A 15,515-nucleotide genomic window follows, 5' to 3' on the forward strand; every position below is an offset into this window, starting at 1 on the left:
AAATCAAAACATATTTTGCCACCTTTAAAATGGGAAAAAGGAACTCTTTCTCCCTCCCATTAATCTCATAATGCTCCCTGTGTGTAGCCACAGTAAGTGCCTTTCCCTCCAGTGCAAAGCACACACAGCAGTTCCAGCTTCTAGCATGCTGCCCTTGATCCTGACCACTGCACCAGGGCCCCATAAAGAAGGTAAGTTAAAGGTCAGCAGGTATACCTTATTCCCTTTTATCCCTTTGACTTTGGAATTCACAATCATTCCTGATGCTTATAAACCATGTGCCCAAATACTCTGAGTTACAGTCAATTAATATGACCCTTCTGTCCATAAGATGACCCTTCTCTCATGTGATATATTACAATGGTGGACTTTGTACACCTGTTGCTATAGTCCCGTTTTGTAGGGCATTATCGGCTAGCAAACGGGAACCGAACGAGAGGTGTAAATCAGACCACATTCTTTATTTAATGTTTTTCTTGGTTATTGTTACTGATAATGGATATAAGGAATGATATGCTATGGCTGAGAGGAGAAGAGCTGTTTCTGGGGTAGCCTGGGGAAAAGCCTGCCTACTGGGAAGCCTGCCAGAGCCCCAAGTCATATGTGCATAAAGAAGATACAGTCCAGGAGTGGAGATGACCATAATTATTATATTTGGGTATCATCAAAAAGATGAAGAGTTATATGTTAATTTGACTGCACTAGTGATCTATGTAATGTATATGTAGTGCATTTTATGTATATAGATGTAACTCCCACCAGATGATCTTTCCCTGAATGCATCTGGCAAGAGGGGAGGAAGATACTGATAGGATTCACCTGTAATTGTAAATGGGAGTCCCTGTAATACCATCCTGCTTTGTAAAAAATGAACCCTCTGAGAAGAAATGGGTCTCACCACCAACATGAGCCGGGAATAGAGCAAGTCCTCTGGTCCTGGCATCTGGCTTGCTTTGGCCTGATCTTTGGGTTCTGGACTGAACAGTACACACTACCACGTAAGGCAATTCCTCAAGGTTTGAAGAGTTTAAGAGGGGCGTTGCAGCAATTCACCAGACCCGGGATGTCAGAATATACTCAAGGGAGGATTAGGGAAGAAATAAAACTCAATAGCTTCATGGAAGAGTTGGACATTTGGGCAACATAAATCCCCCCAACTCCTTGGGACTTCCTGTTGTTATGTGCCACCAGGCCAGTTCCAACCCATAGCAACCTCACACACAACAGAACGACACACTGCCCCGTTCTACAGCACTCTCACGATTGTTACTTTGTGGGAGCCCGTGGCTGCAGCCATGGGACTAGTCTGTTATTAATTCATCTAACAGAGATTATTACCAGATGCCTTTTATTGTGTTCCTGATAAACAAATCATCACATAAATCAATACAACACCCATTACTGGGGATTTTGTTTGTCTTTAGATGAGTCACACACACAAAATGTGGCTGCTGGGAATTAGGTGCTCAGTTTGTTGTGAGAGAATGGAAGTCAATAAATTCTATCGGAGGTTCACATAGAGCTGGTGAGACAAGCTCAGGAAGGCTATCTTGAGTCTGTCCTTTGGGAATGAGAAAGGTTTCATGAAAAGAGAGTGGGTAAAGTGCACATGCAGACTAGCTAACAGCCTGAGAAAAGCAGAGCCTATTCAGAATGAGCACTTCAAGTGTCTATGAAGGTAGATCAAGACGGCGAGAGGCAATTTCAGAAATATCCCCTCCCCCCAAGCTGGTTTCTAAAGGAGCGCCAATAGTGTAGTGAGTTACAAGTTGGGCTCTTAACCACAAGTTTGTAGGTTCAAACCCACCAGCCACTCCAGGGGCGAAGGTGAGGCGTTCTGCTTCCATAAAGAAATAGCGCTGGAGCTCAGAGAGGCCATTTTACTCTGTCCTGGAGCAGAACCGCTGAGTCGACATTGGATCGATGACAGGGGGTTTGGTTTGTGTCTGCTGGCTTCTAAGTTAGAGTCACGGAAAATAAAAGAAGGATAACATTGCATACTCACTAGAATGGCTCTGACCCGAAAAACAAGTGTTGCTAAGAATGTGGAGAAACCAAAACACTCATCTACCACTGGTGGGACTATGAAAGGATGTCACAACTGTGAACAGCAGTTTGGCTGTTTCTCAAAATTTTAAACATAGAACTATCAGATGACCCAGAAATTCCACCCTGAGGAATATACCCAAGAGACTTGAAAGTAAACATTCAAACAGGTAATTGTAAACCAGTCTTCACTGAAACACGATTAACAACTGCCAAAAAGTGAACACTCTAAATGCCCATCTATAGATGGATTTAAAAAACAGATGTGTATATAATATGAAATACTCAGCTATGAAGAGAAATGAAGCTGATCACACGTTATGACATGGGTCAACTCTGAAAACATCATGCTGAGTGAAATAAGTCAAACGTAAAGCGAAAATTATTTAATGATCCCCCTTACATGAAATAAATACAGTAAAGACACAAGCTTATCCGTGGTTCCCAAGAATGGCAGGAGGGCAACAGGAAGTTGCTGTGAAAGGAGAACTGAGTTTATGGGATGATGAAAACTCTTGAAAATACATACTGGTAAATGCCTTACATGTGCTTCTTACTCACGGAATCCTCCGAGCAGCCTTTTGAGATAGTAAATTATCTTTATTTTACAGATGAAGGAACAGAGGCACAGAGAAGTAGGATACTTTTCTCAGGGTCACTCAGCCTGGGAGGCAGTGATCCGCCTAGTTTCAGACTGTACATCCTTCATCATTGATGACGCCGAGCATCCTTCCAGGTGCTTGCTGGTGACGTGTAAATGTCAGGAGCATCCAACCCTTTCTTGACCTGTTTCACTCTCTTACCCCTTCCAGCCTCATTCACGATCTCTTGCCCAGAGAGAATTTCCTTCTGAATTTGCTCCACTCCCCGCTCCCTTTTTGAGAGGTGAACTTGCTTATCACTAGAGATGCCAAGTCCATATTTTTAAGCCACTCTGACCACTAGTTAGGTTTGAGGGATAAGGAATTGGGTTTTTCTTCTGTTTTGGTTTGGGTTTCTAAAAAAACTTACTGTGTATATTTACACAGCCCAAATGAAATCAACAATATCCTATTAAACCCTCCAACTCCTCCATATATCTCCCCCTGCCCCTATCATCCCTCCTCCCTGCTCCCCTCCTCAATAACCCATCTCCCCTCTCTCCCCATTCTAATCCACCTTTCTACAAACTCAGGTAAACCGTTCCCAAATTCAACTCTAATCATATCTCTTTCCTTGTTTTACTTTTCTTATTAAAAAATTTACTGAGATAAATATGTAGGTGTATATGTGTGTGTATAATACACACACACATATATTAGAGCAAGGACTTGCTGTCTAACTATTTTGAAGTGTACAACTGAATGAGGTTTACTAAATTCAGCTCGGGTAAGGAAGGCAGGTGTGAGAAGCAACTTCTGGGGTCCAGAAATTCTTCTATGTCCTGAACTGGGTGTCTTCACTTTGTGGAAACTTACTGGGCCATGGATGCAAAATCTGTGGGCATTTCTGTTTTATGTCAACAAAAAGGTGACATAAATGAAATGACCCACAGTAAGTCTCACTCTAAGATGAAGTGGCAAAATTTAGATTCAATCCTTTTCCACTTGAATGAAACGTTTCAGCAGTCAATTTCACTTTTAATCTAACGTCCCCCCTTATTCTGAATTAGCACGTCACACAATCACTACATGTGCATTTATACCGCCTACACAATTGGTAATGGTCAACGCATTATAGTTTGGACTCTTGAAAGGTGCTTAAAGGTGAGAATCGGGACTTTGCAACAGGACACAGAGATGGGTACTCCACAAAAGAGAAGAAACAAAAGGGCTAAGAAATTAAAAGGACAAATCATAACGCTGAAGGTAAATATCTACGCTATCCGGTATAGCAAGAACATTTTAGATATTTGTGTACTGAAGGCATAAAGTATAATTCTCTAAATAAAGATTCCAGTGACTAATTATGATGAAGATCTTCATCTAGAGCGAAAACCAAGAAAATGCTATGCTGAATCCATGCTGAAAAAGAACAAAATGTATGAGCCCCTAATAAAACTATTCGAAAAAAAAGAAAAAGAACAAAATAACTACTTTTTCAAGTCGCAGTTTGATTTTGAAAATAAACAAAATGAAAGCAGGGATTCAGAACAAATAGCCTCCAATTCTAAATAAGGAAAGGCTGGCTGGCAAGTATAAGAATTTCATACATTTAAAAGTAAAACTGAATTATTTTAACCTTGCACTAAAAAGCTAGTTCTAATTTATGTGTTTATTTGTCATTAATAACCATTTTTAACGATCTATAACCAAAGAAAACCTTATTTCAAAAAATTTTTGGATTTATTACCTAATGAGAAACACAAGGCAGAAAAAAAGGGTTTCTCACCCTCTAGGGATAGGGATGTCAATTCTGAAAGCGGAAAAGTCAGCTTTGAAAAGTACAGTCAAAAGTTTCACTTCCTCTCTTGAACCTGTCACCAGTCCACCCTCATCTCTCCAGAAAACACACACACCTGTCGCACATGCAGCTCAACTCAAGGGGGGGAGGATTTTTTTTTCAATAGCTTTTAAAGTAAAACTACTTTTTGCTTTATGTTTCATCTTAAAATGAATCATAGCTCTCTGTTAATAAGCATTTCTGCACAGCTATAAAATGCCATTAACAGTACTAAAAAAAAATTTCTGAGGTAAGTTCTCCTCATTTGCTTATGCTATAGGCATTTTATGTTCTTGTTCATAAGAAATTGGAATGGAAACCCAACCCAAACCACTGCCACCAAGTTGGTTGGGATCCACAGCGACCCTCTATAGTTTCCAAGGCTATAAATCTGTCCGAGAGCAGGTAGCCTCAGCTTCCCACGGAGCACCTGGTGGGTTGGAACTGCGAACCTAGGCTTCCCCACAGACCACGTTAGGTACCCAAAATAGAATGTAAACAAAACACTTAAAAAAAAAAAAACACAAAACCAATAGGACACTAAATCCATCATAGCAATTAATTCCTAATACGTGCAAGAGAATTAGGAATTTATTGTAATAAGAGTATTTTTAACTGTGAAACTAAGTATAAATCTGCATCCACCATACTTCAAGGTTTGCCTGCTTAGGCTGTGTTAATGCTCAGAGATGGAATAACATAGGGCTATCTTAGCTTACTATGGTTTATCAATGATACACAAACAGATAAACATTCAATTATTGCAATATTTAAATGTCAAAAATTAATGGCATTGTAAGTTTGGGCAAGGCATTAGCAGGAACTATAGGAGAATAAATAAGCACTTCCCAAGGAACAAAGGCTTTTTTGTCCACAAACTTGTCTAATTTTTAGAGCGTACATCACAAGGATGAATTCAGTCCAAGATAGCCTGTCGCCACTCTGCGGTCATTAAGCAGTTCATTCCTTTGATTTCCAGGTACCAGAGTTCTTCCTCACCCAGAAGCATAGGGGTTTGTCTTGCTTCCCATGCAGATTTACCCCAAGAATGGCACAGCATGGTTACACACCCACGGATGCTCTGGCTTCTGTAATAGTTCTAATGTTCCTCAAAAATGACCAACGAACTTGGCAGCTTGTGATTCTACTTCCCAGGTAACTTAACAGGAGGAAAATACACTGAACACAACAGATACAAGTTCTGGTCCAGGTTGTAGAGCTTTCTTTTTAGATGCAATGGATTGTCACCAAGGTGTTCACCTTCAGTACCAAACCCTGTCTGACCTGAGACCATCTCTGGATGCCTCGTGTTAACATGTAAGTTCTGAAACGTATTTGGCCTACTGCCCCCTTTTCCAAAGAAAAGGGTGGGGGATGGCTCGGCAGCCCCCTGGCAATTAAAAACTTTTGTACTATAGCCCTAGCCTAGAACAAAGTGTAGGTATCTGTGTTTGCACCTCACTGGCTCATTTGAGTCCCCCGGGGTAATGTTGTTAACTATGGGGAATACTGATGTTAACTACTGAGAAAGATCGGGGTCCTGAGTCTGAGAGGTTAAGGAGGACCCAGGCCTGGATTCTAACTGTTCTCAAAGGCAATAAGCACCACGCAGTCCCTCATCCATCCAATGCTTACCAGCCTTCCCCATAGGGACATGGATGCACCTTTGATGTTCCTTTGTAGACCAAGTCAATGGTGTTTTCATCTCACGAATTCTGTCCCCAAAGCCCACTACATACTCTCACAAGATGAAGGCCTTCTGATCTCTTTTGGCCATTTCAGAGAACTTAGATGAAAGAGAAATTTTTTTAAAAATTTCCCCCCACATATTCAATATTGAACAGTATGTCGATTTTTTTAACGTATGGAAACCATACATTTAACTTCTTGTGATAACAACAAAAAACAAAAATCATCCTTTGTGTCTTGGTCTTTAGAAGCTAACTCACAGGCTTTGAAATGAAAATGACAGGAGACACGTTGAGGAGAGGAAATGCAGGGACCGCAGAGGAACCTTGAGAACCTTCGGCAGAGCAGACAGTGAGCCCATCTGAGCACCACAGCCAGATGGAACCCACTACACGGACTGAGAGTGACCAAAACAGACTTCCTGGACTGGTGTGTGAGGTGCTAACCAATACTGGTAAGTTTAGCAGTCAGCTCAGCTAAGACGCTGTCCTGAGACAGGGTAATTTGTGTCAAGATTAATGGAAACTGATAGCATGATCGTGACCCCAAATTTCTAACAACATTCCAAAGAGGTTTAATTTGGGCCTCCTGATACCTGCAACTATTTTATTCAGTGCCTGACAATGCACATACAAAAGCCAAAGTTCACACACCCTTTTCTAAAACAAACAATATGAGTACAGAGAAGGATGCTTCTAAGAGATTAAGACCAAAGTACAAATCAGAAATTTAGGCCCTTAAAAATAAGCTACTTTAAGCTGATGGTGCCAGGCAACCAAAAGATATAGCATCTGGGGTCTTAAAGCCTTGAAGATAAACAAGCGGCCATCTAGCTAAGAAGCATCAAAGCCCACATGGAAGAAGCACACCAGCCTGTGTGACCATGAGCTGTCGAAGGGATCAAGTATCAAGCATCAAAGAACAAAAAACCATATCATTGTAAAGGTGAGTGAGGGCAAAGTGGAGACTCAAAGCCCATCGGTAGGCAACTGGACACCCCCTCACTGAAGGGTTGTGGGGAGGAGACGAACCAATCAGGGTGCAGGGTAGCAAAGATGAAACATATAACTTTCCTCTAGTACTTTAATGTTTCCCCCCACCCCACCCCACCCCCCACTATCATGATCCCAATTCTACCTTACAAATCAGGCTAGACCAGAGGATGTACATTGGTAGAGAGAGCAACTGGAAACACAGGGAATCCAGGACAGATGACTCCTTCAGGACCAGTGGTGAGAGGGACAATGCCTGGAAGGTGAAGGGAATGTGGGGTAGAAAGGGGCAACTGATTACAAGAATCTCCGTACAGCCTCCTCCCTGGGGGATGGACAGCAGAGAAGAGGGCGGGGAGAGATGTTGGACAGTGTAACTTATGACAAAACAATAATGATTTTTGAATTACGGAGGGTTCATGAGGAGGGAGGGGGAAAATGGGCAGCTGATAATAGGGGCTAGAGTGGGAGGCAAGTGTTTTGGGAGTGATGAGGGCAGCGGGTGTGCATGTGTGCTTGACACAGTGGATGTATGTGTGGACTGTGATAAGAATTGTATGAGCCCCCAATAAAATAATTATTAAAAAAAATAAGCTACTTAAAAAAAATAATAACCTACTTAAAACATTACACTCTTCTCATTAGACAAGGTTACCGGAGACCCCATTCCAACCACAGCTCACTTAGGTATAAATCAATGCCCAAAATTACAGTAACTACATACAGTCTGTCTTAGGAGCAGGCCTGTTATTTAAATCATTGTGGAGGCTCTATGACAGCAACTTCAAGAAGGCAGGAAGCAAAACATGCAATGCTGATCCAGTAGGTGATAATAATATTCGCATTTAGTCAATCCCTTTTACCACAGTTTCCAAAGATTTCCTCAACAAAATTTCTATGCTCATTACCTATCATCATTGATTGCTATTTATACATTCCTACTTTATAGGAAGCCTTTATCTGGTAAAACAGTGCTGTAAGAATTTCAAACACACTGCCCACAGTTACAGGGCAAACTAATAATAGCAAAACTAGCTTACAGTCATTTAAAACTTCATTCCATAATCGCTTTATCATTCTCTAATTCACAAGGGACTCTAGATTATAATTGGCACTCCCCGGCTTTTTCCAGTCTCTCAGGCAAATAGCCTGAAACAGTGGTCCTCCAAGAAGACTGCAGAAGAACCGATGCCTTTGAATTACAGTTCTGGCAAAGGATATTAAATATACCATGGACTAATCTAGCTTGGAAAAAGTCAAAACCAGAATACTCCTTAAAAGGGGGATGGCAAAACTTCATCTCATGTATTCATGGACGTTGTTAGCAGATGTGGAATTTACATAATCTCCTGTCAACTTGAGGGAAGGGGTGGAGTCTAGCCTGTCAATCAGGTCAAAACTTGACCCCATTTGGAGGCACTAAGGAGCTAAATCACTCACTGGAGGCCAGACCCACACTCCGCATTCCTGTTCCAGTTGTCGAGACACTCAGAGAGCTGAGGAGACACAAGGGGACCCGCACCAGCTTCCACCGCCACTGGTTCCACAAGACTTTCTACCCACTGGCCTGCGATCTTCCTGCATTCGGCACCATTGCATATGCTGCCTGAGTCTAAAAAGGAATTTATAGACTCGTATCGGACTTAGGGGCTAATATCGAACCTATGGACATGATCTGGACCAGGTTTGGATGATGTCTCAGTATACAAGTGCTCTTTTATATAAATTTCTTTCTTATACACATGTGATTGTCTCTGGATTTGTTTCTCTAGTCAACCAAGACTAACACATGAGGGAAGACCAGTCCTTAGAGAAAGACATATTTCATACAGTCGACCGTCAGCTGAAACGAGGAAGACCATGAGTATGATGGACTGGGATTCAAACATAGCAACGATTGTGAGGTTGGTGCAGGACTGGACAGTGTTTTCTTCTGTTGTACACAGGGGCACCATGAATCAGATCCAACTTGATAGCCATCAGAAACAACAACATGCGATTTGCCAAAAATATCATTGGGGGATCAAGCAACAAAACATTTGCTTACTTTTTTGCCAACTTCTCTCCTTCTCTGGTTCATGTAAATTCTCTTTAAAAAATCATTTTCCATATAAAAACAAAAGTGAATGGAAACAGATTTTTTTCTTTTCCCAAAAGCCTATTTTTATATATAGTCTAACTGAGCCTACAAATCAATTCTCTGTGAGACATACGAAGAACCTTTTACTGACTGGATTAAAGACCTCACAAGGAGATAACATTTAAAGCAAGACTTGGGCAATAGTAACATGGAACCCAAAGGGATTGCTCTGAAGTTTTTCCACAGATTAAACTATGGAATGCATCCAAAGGGGGGGAAATAAAAGGAGATGAAAACACACTGCAGCTACTGTTGGTGCACCTGTGAAAACTAATACTGCAGGCTTTAGCCAACAGAACTCGGGTTCCGAATATAAGATAAATCCTTCCTAACTTGGCAAGTTATTTAATGTGTCTCAACCTTCATTTCCTATTGACTACCTAACACCAATGTGTTTCAAAAACTACCACGATGCTATATTATGTATTGAATATAAAATCAAAATGTAAATAAATAGAAAACAAGAAAGCCTAGAATAAATATGATTCACCAAAAAAAATCATAAATTTAAGTTCTTCCAACTTTAAGCCTTCTCTAGCATTTTTTTAAGGGGCAATTCATTCTCTATCAAATCTTTTGTAAGCTTCTGGCATGAACTCATACTCTGCCTTCCACTGGCAATTTCCAACTAAGTATCTTTCCAAGTAAAGCCATTTCCAACCACTTCATGTTTTCCAAATCTGCTCATCTTCCCCAACCTTCTGCAGGCTAAATACTTCTGTGTTCCCATAGCACTTAGCTCATGCCATTATTATTTATTTTATGATACAGTAAGAGGTGTGCATGGCATGCCTGAATACTTGCTAAAAACTGCCACCTAGGAGCAAGAATTCTGTCCACTGAGATTCTATATAAATTCAATGTCTACCAGTGGCTAGCACAGTAGATAATACATAAATGCTTGTAGATCCATTAATGCACATATTATTTGTCCCGTTTCAGTTTCTAAAAGGGGGGGTAAAACAAAAACATTTGAAGTGGCTTCCATTCTTAATTAACGCAGGCTTATGAAGTTAGATGTTTCACAGGGGAATTTCAGCTTATGCACACTCCCACACACAACTCTGCTCTGGGGGCGTCGAGTGGATACGTACTGGCGGGAACAATGAAGTCTCCGTGTAAGTCGTAGGTCATGAGCGGCTCCGGAAGACTCCTGCAGGAGAAGACGGCTCAGAATTACCAAACAGATGCAGACAGGCCACCTCAGCACGTGTTTCTGCTTTCATGAAAGTGTGGTAAATGCACTGCACCTTTTAAAGAAATCATGTTAAAACCTTCCCTCGGGCATCACTTTTGCATGTCAAGATGACACATAAATCTGGGAGATGACATTATTCGTTGCAATCAATACCAGGCACTATCAAAGTTTCTTTCAGCAGCCTCTAAATCCTTACCAGATCTAAACATACACTATTTTAAATCTAAGTGGATAATATGTTTACAAACCTCCAGTTTTACATGTGAAATTTCCTTCCAAACATTAACATTTAAAGGCAAACATTCTATCTAACTAAATATATACACGTAACTTTGAAAATGGTCGCTAAGATATTAATTGCAGATAGCAAAAAATTATAGAGAAAGAATGGTTGGAAACTGTGGTCGCAATTGTACAATTCTACTGGGTGTGACTGAAATATGGATTATGTGTGATATGTATTAAATCCCAACTTAACAAAAGAAAAAAATGAAGAAGAAGTGGGAGTATAGCAAAAGCAAGAATGTAAACCAAACCCTCTCATTTTACTTTATCTCCATTGTGAAGGTAAGAGATGTGGTTATGGTTTACACTGATAAAACAAAACAAAACAAAACAAAAAGACACATGAAATAATTTAACGACAATGTGGAAAGCGTAATGTTCTATGACAATCAAATGACTGCATAAAAAGGACATTTTATCTTTTGGTCAGTGGGCTGCTGCCCAGTCAATGTTGCTACAGCTCTTCAATTTTTAGGACCGTTTTTATTAACTTTAGAAACACTTAAACATATTGACAAGTATGAATCTATATAGTCTTTCTACAGGGAAACTTAGCAAGATATTAAGAATCTTTAAAAGGTTTACATCATGTAAAGTACTTCCTCCTGAAGTGCTTTAAATATTTTTTTAAAAATCAAGGATACACAAGAAAATATTATGCATAGGCAAGAATATTGCCAGTGATCGAGATGGTTAATACATATGGATAAAAGGGTCACTTCAGTCAAAAGACAAAGCAATTAAAAATGTTAATGGAGCTAATAACAGAGCTTGAGAGTACATAAAGGCAAACAGACTGAACTGCAAGGAGAGAGACAAAGCCATAACTCTGGTCAGAGATTTAAAAGCCTCGCTCAGTAACTGAAAGATCAAGTAGACCGAAAATCAGCAAGGTTGTAGAAAATTTTAATAAAACTATTAATCAACTTAAACTGGGATTCCTAAGTCACACTCTACCTAGTAGTAGCAGAATAAATAGTTCTTCCCACTATGCACCACACAGACCAGAGTTCGGGCCATAAACACATCTCAATAAACTTAAATCCATTCAAGTCACACAAAATATGGTTTCTCGTTACAATAAAAATTCAATTAGAAATCAGTAAGAGAAAGATATCTGGGAAATCTCAGATAACGGGGAATATCTTGAAGTAATGAAAATAATGGCATGTTGGCATGCCAGAATTTGGAAGAGGTTGACAAAGCAGTAGTGAGGCATAAATTTACAGCAACAAACCCCTGTCTTAGAAGACAGGTCGCAGATCCACGAATTGTTTCTACCTTAGGAAGCTGGGGGGGAAATTAAGTGAAACCCAAAGTAAGCAGAACAGAGAAATAAAGATCAAAGCAAAGCTTAGTAATATAAAAACAGAAAATAAATAAATGCAAAAGCTTGTCTATAAGACAATTAATGAAGTTGATAACTGTAACCAGGATGATTTTGAAAAAATAAGGAAAAATTATAAACTATTAATGCAAGAATGAGTAAGGTATTACCATTGTAGATTCTAATGAGACATAAAAAAAATCAGGAAAATTATTAACAATTTTATGCCCACACCAATAATGCAGACACATTTGGAAATGTTGATGGCAGCATGCATACAAGTGTGCTTACTACAAGTGAATGATGGGTTGTTTTAAGATTTGTAAGAGCCCACCAATAAAGTGACTAATAATAATACAGATTTCTTGAAAGACAAAGTATTAAGCTCATTCGAGAAGAAATAGACAATCTGAATATCTATTAAATAAACTTAATTTATACTTAAAAATATTGCCTGTATAAAAGCTCCAGGGCCAGATAAATTCATTGGTGAATTCTAGCAAATAATCAAGGTAGATATAATAACAATCCAAATAAACTCTTCTAGAAAATGGAAGATAATACCACTTACACTCATTCTACGAGGTCAGCATTACCTTGATACTAGATTGAAGCCAGACACTAAGAAGAGAATGAAAATCTAAGGCAATGTGGTGGAGAAAGTGGATGGTGCCCAGCTATCAAAAGATAGAGCTTCTGAGGTCTTAAAGGCCTGAAGTTAAACAAGCCTATGTGGAAGAAGCACACCAGCCTGTGTGATCATGAGGTGTCGACAGGATCAGGTAACAGGCATCAGAAGACCCAAAGCAAACAAACAAAGACCCACATTGTTAGGAACGAGGAGGGTCAGAGCAGAGACCCCAAACTCATCTGTAGACAATGGGACATCCCATCACAGAAGGGTCACAAGGAAGGGATGAGTCAACTAGGGTGCAGTATAGCACCGAAGAAACAGACAATACTTCTTTGGTTCCTTGAGACTTCCTCCCCACCCCACCCCCTATCACGACCCCAGTCCTGCCTTTCACTGTGGGCTACACTGGAGCATGTACACAGGTACAGATAAGAGAGAAGAGCTCGTGACACACGGAATCCAGGAACAGGAATGGAAGTAGCAATACCATGATGGTAGGGGGAGGGTGGGGAGAGGAGGGAAGAAGCAGGAAATTATTGCAGTGATTGACACATAACCACACACACTCCCTCCAGGAGGGATGAACAACAGAAACCATGGGGAAAGGGAGACAGCAGTCGGTGTAGGATAGGCAAATAATAATAACTGATCAAGAGGTCACAAGTGTAGGAGGAGGGGAGAGAGGGGTAAAAGAGGAATTGATAGCAAGGGCTCAAATACAAAGTAAATGTTTAGAAAATAATGATGGCAGCATATATACAAATACACTTGATACAAGTAATGTACGGATTGTTATAAGAGCTGTAAGAAAAAAAAAAAAAAAAGAGCTGTAAGAGCCCCCAATAAAATGATTTCTAAAACACAGAAGGAAAAAAGAGTTGTGTTGTGCTCTTTTAAGCTGTCTTTTAACTTGGAGCTTCCGAGTTTACATCTGGTATGACAATTAGTTAGAGCTGGGCCAAAGTCTATCATCTTGCTATTTGTTGATAACCTTCACATCTGTTCTTTGCTACATTTTCCCTCATTCTTCCTTCTGTTGGCATGAATACATTTGAGAACCCCATTTTATTTCATTAAAACCCACTGCTATTGAGTCAGTTCTGACTCTTAACAACCCTATGCAGGGTTCCTGAGGCTGTAAATCTTTATGGGAGCAGCTAGCCTCATCTTTCTCCCATGGAGTAGTGGATGAGCTTGAACTGTCGTCCTTGCGGTTAACAGTCCAATTGTTACCTGAAATCTTAACGCTGTTTGTCCACATGCCCGAAGCTTATTTCTTCACTCTCCGTGCTCTCAAAGCCCACTCAAATTTAATTCCTCTGTCTTCTAGCCCAACCTCTTCCACCCCACCTCAAAACATAACGGAGAACACCCCTAGCACCTCCAATGAGCTTGGCACAACTAAGGATACTTGTCAGTTCTTGTCTTCGGCTTGCCCTCTGCTTTGAATAACTCTTCACTTGATTTCCAGTTCATCCCACCTTCAGGAAGATCTTATATTTTAAGCCACAAGTCAACCCCCTTTGTGCTTTGGTTTCTACTCAAACTCTCACTTGGAAATGAGAGCTCTTTATGACTTATCTGTCTTCTTTTCTTTCTCAGCATCCTCAGGATCTGTGAAGTGGCTCCGTCATTTTCAGAGCAAAAATTAATGCAAGAAATTTGGTCATATACTACATTTTTACAAAGTTTTAAGATGAATGACTCCTCCCAAGATACCGTCATTCTCTTTAACATTACCATTCACTTTAGCATAGGTTCCCAGACATAATGGCCTACAGCCCTCTTTCCTGGGGGGGGGGTGTTACTCAGGTGTTAGCCCTCTCTCTCCAAGTAGTTAAAAACTTTTCTATTATACCCATAATCTAGGATAAAATGTAGGTATCTGCTTTTGCAGCCCCACTCCCACCCCACCCCCAGATTATTCCCGGGCCCCCAGGGGCTGGTCTCAGCCACTTTGAGAAACACTACACTACATTATCCCACTGTTATTAAAGATTAAGCAGATGGCACTATAAACTCTATGTTGACCGATTTTATCAGCTAGCAGTCAAAGCCCACAAGTATTTTGCTTTGTTCATAAGGATAGGGAAGAGACCAAGCATTACTCAACAATGCATTCCTCAGCTAAATCAATATTGATGAGAAGCTGGTTAATCCAAATTTAATGCCACATTAGAGAACAGGGGGGAGGGGAAAGGAAGCAAGCTATTGACAAAAAGTTCTTTATTAGATGATTTTGTTTCAAGTCTATGCTACTCTGTTGCATAGATTTTATTTTACAATTAAACATGTTATTTGTGGAGAAAATATGAATTAGCTGCTGGCATAGACAAGAGTCAAATAGTATTGCTACAAAATCATAGAAACCTTTATTAAACAAATATATAAACATGTGAAATTACTGTTTCCCAGCATATCCTTCATCTAGATCTGAAGGAAGGGCTTCCATCTCTCCAGCCCTTCCCTGAGACCTGGTGGAACTGTGGTTTAGGTGTTGGGCTGTGAACCACAAAGTGGGAGGTTCAAATCTACCAGTTTCTTCATGGGTAAAAACTGAGGCTGCCTGCTCCTGTAAAGATTTAGTTTACAGGCATCATCAAAGCAAAAAATCTTATCATTGTGAATGAGGGGAGAGTGCAGGGTGGAGACCCAAAGCCCATTTGTAGGCCACTGGAAATCCCCTTACAGAAGGGTCTTGGGGAGGAGATGAGCCAGTCAGGGTGCGATGTAGCAACAATGAAAAATACAACTTTCCTCTAGTTCCTAAATGCTTCCTCCCA

At 40.3% G+C, this 15,515-nt stretch overlaps 1 protein-coding gene across 1 annotated transcript in view; it reads right to left on the bottom strand.

Annotated features, from left to right (window-relative positions):
• Nucleotides 1–15,515, bottom strand: part of ARHGAP10 (Rho GTPase activating protein 10) — a 275,523-nt gene that overhangs the window by 119,131 nt on the left and 140,877 nt on the right. Inside the window, exon 14 of the mRNA XM_030887201.2 lies at nt 10,383–10,441. Within this exon, the coding sequence (XP_030743061.2) occupies nt 10,383–10,441 (59 nt within the window). The remainder of the gene's footprint in view (nt 1–10,382; nt 10,442–15,515) is intronic.

Source organism: Echinops telfairi, unplaced genomic scaffold (assembly GCF_000313985.2).
Source record: "Echinops telfairi isolate 266 unplaced genomic scaffold, ASM31398v2 ScPeMD7_5868;HRSCAF=6743_1, whole genome shotgun sequence".
In the NCBI taxonomy this organism is placed as follows: Eukaryota; Metazoa; Chordata; class Mammalia; order Afrosoricida; family Tenrecidae; genus Echinops; species Echinops telfairi.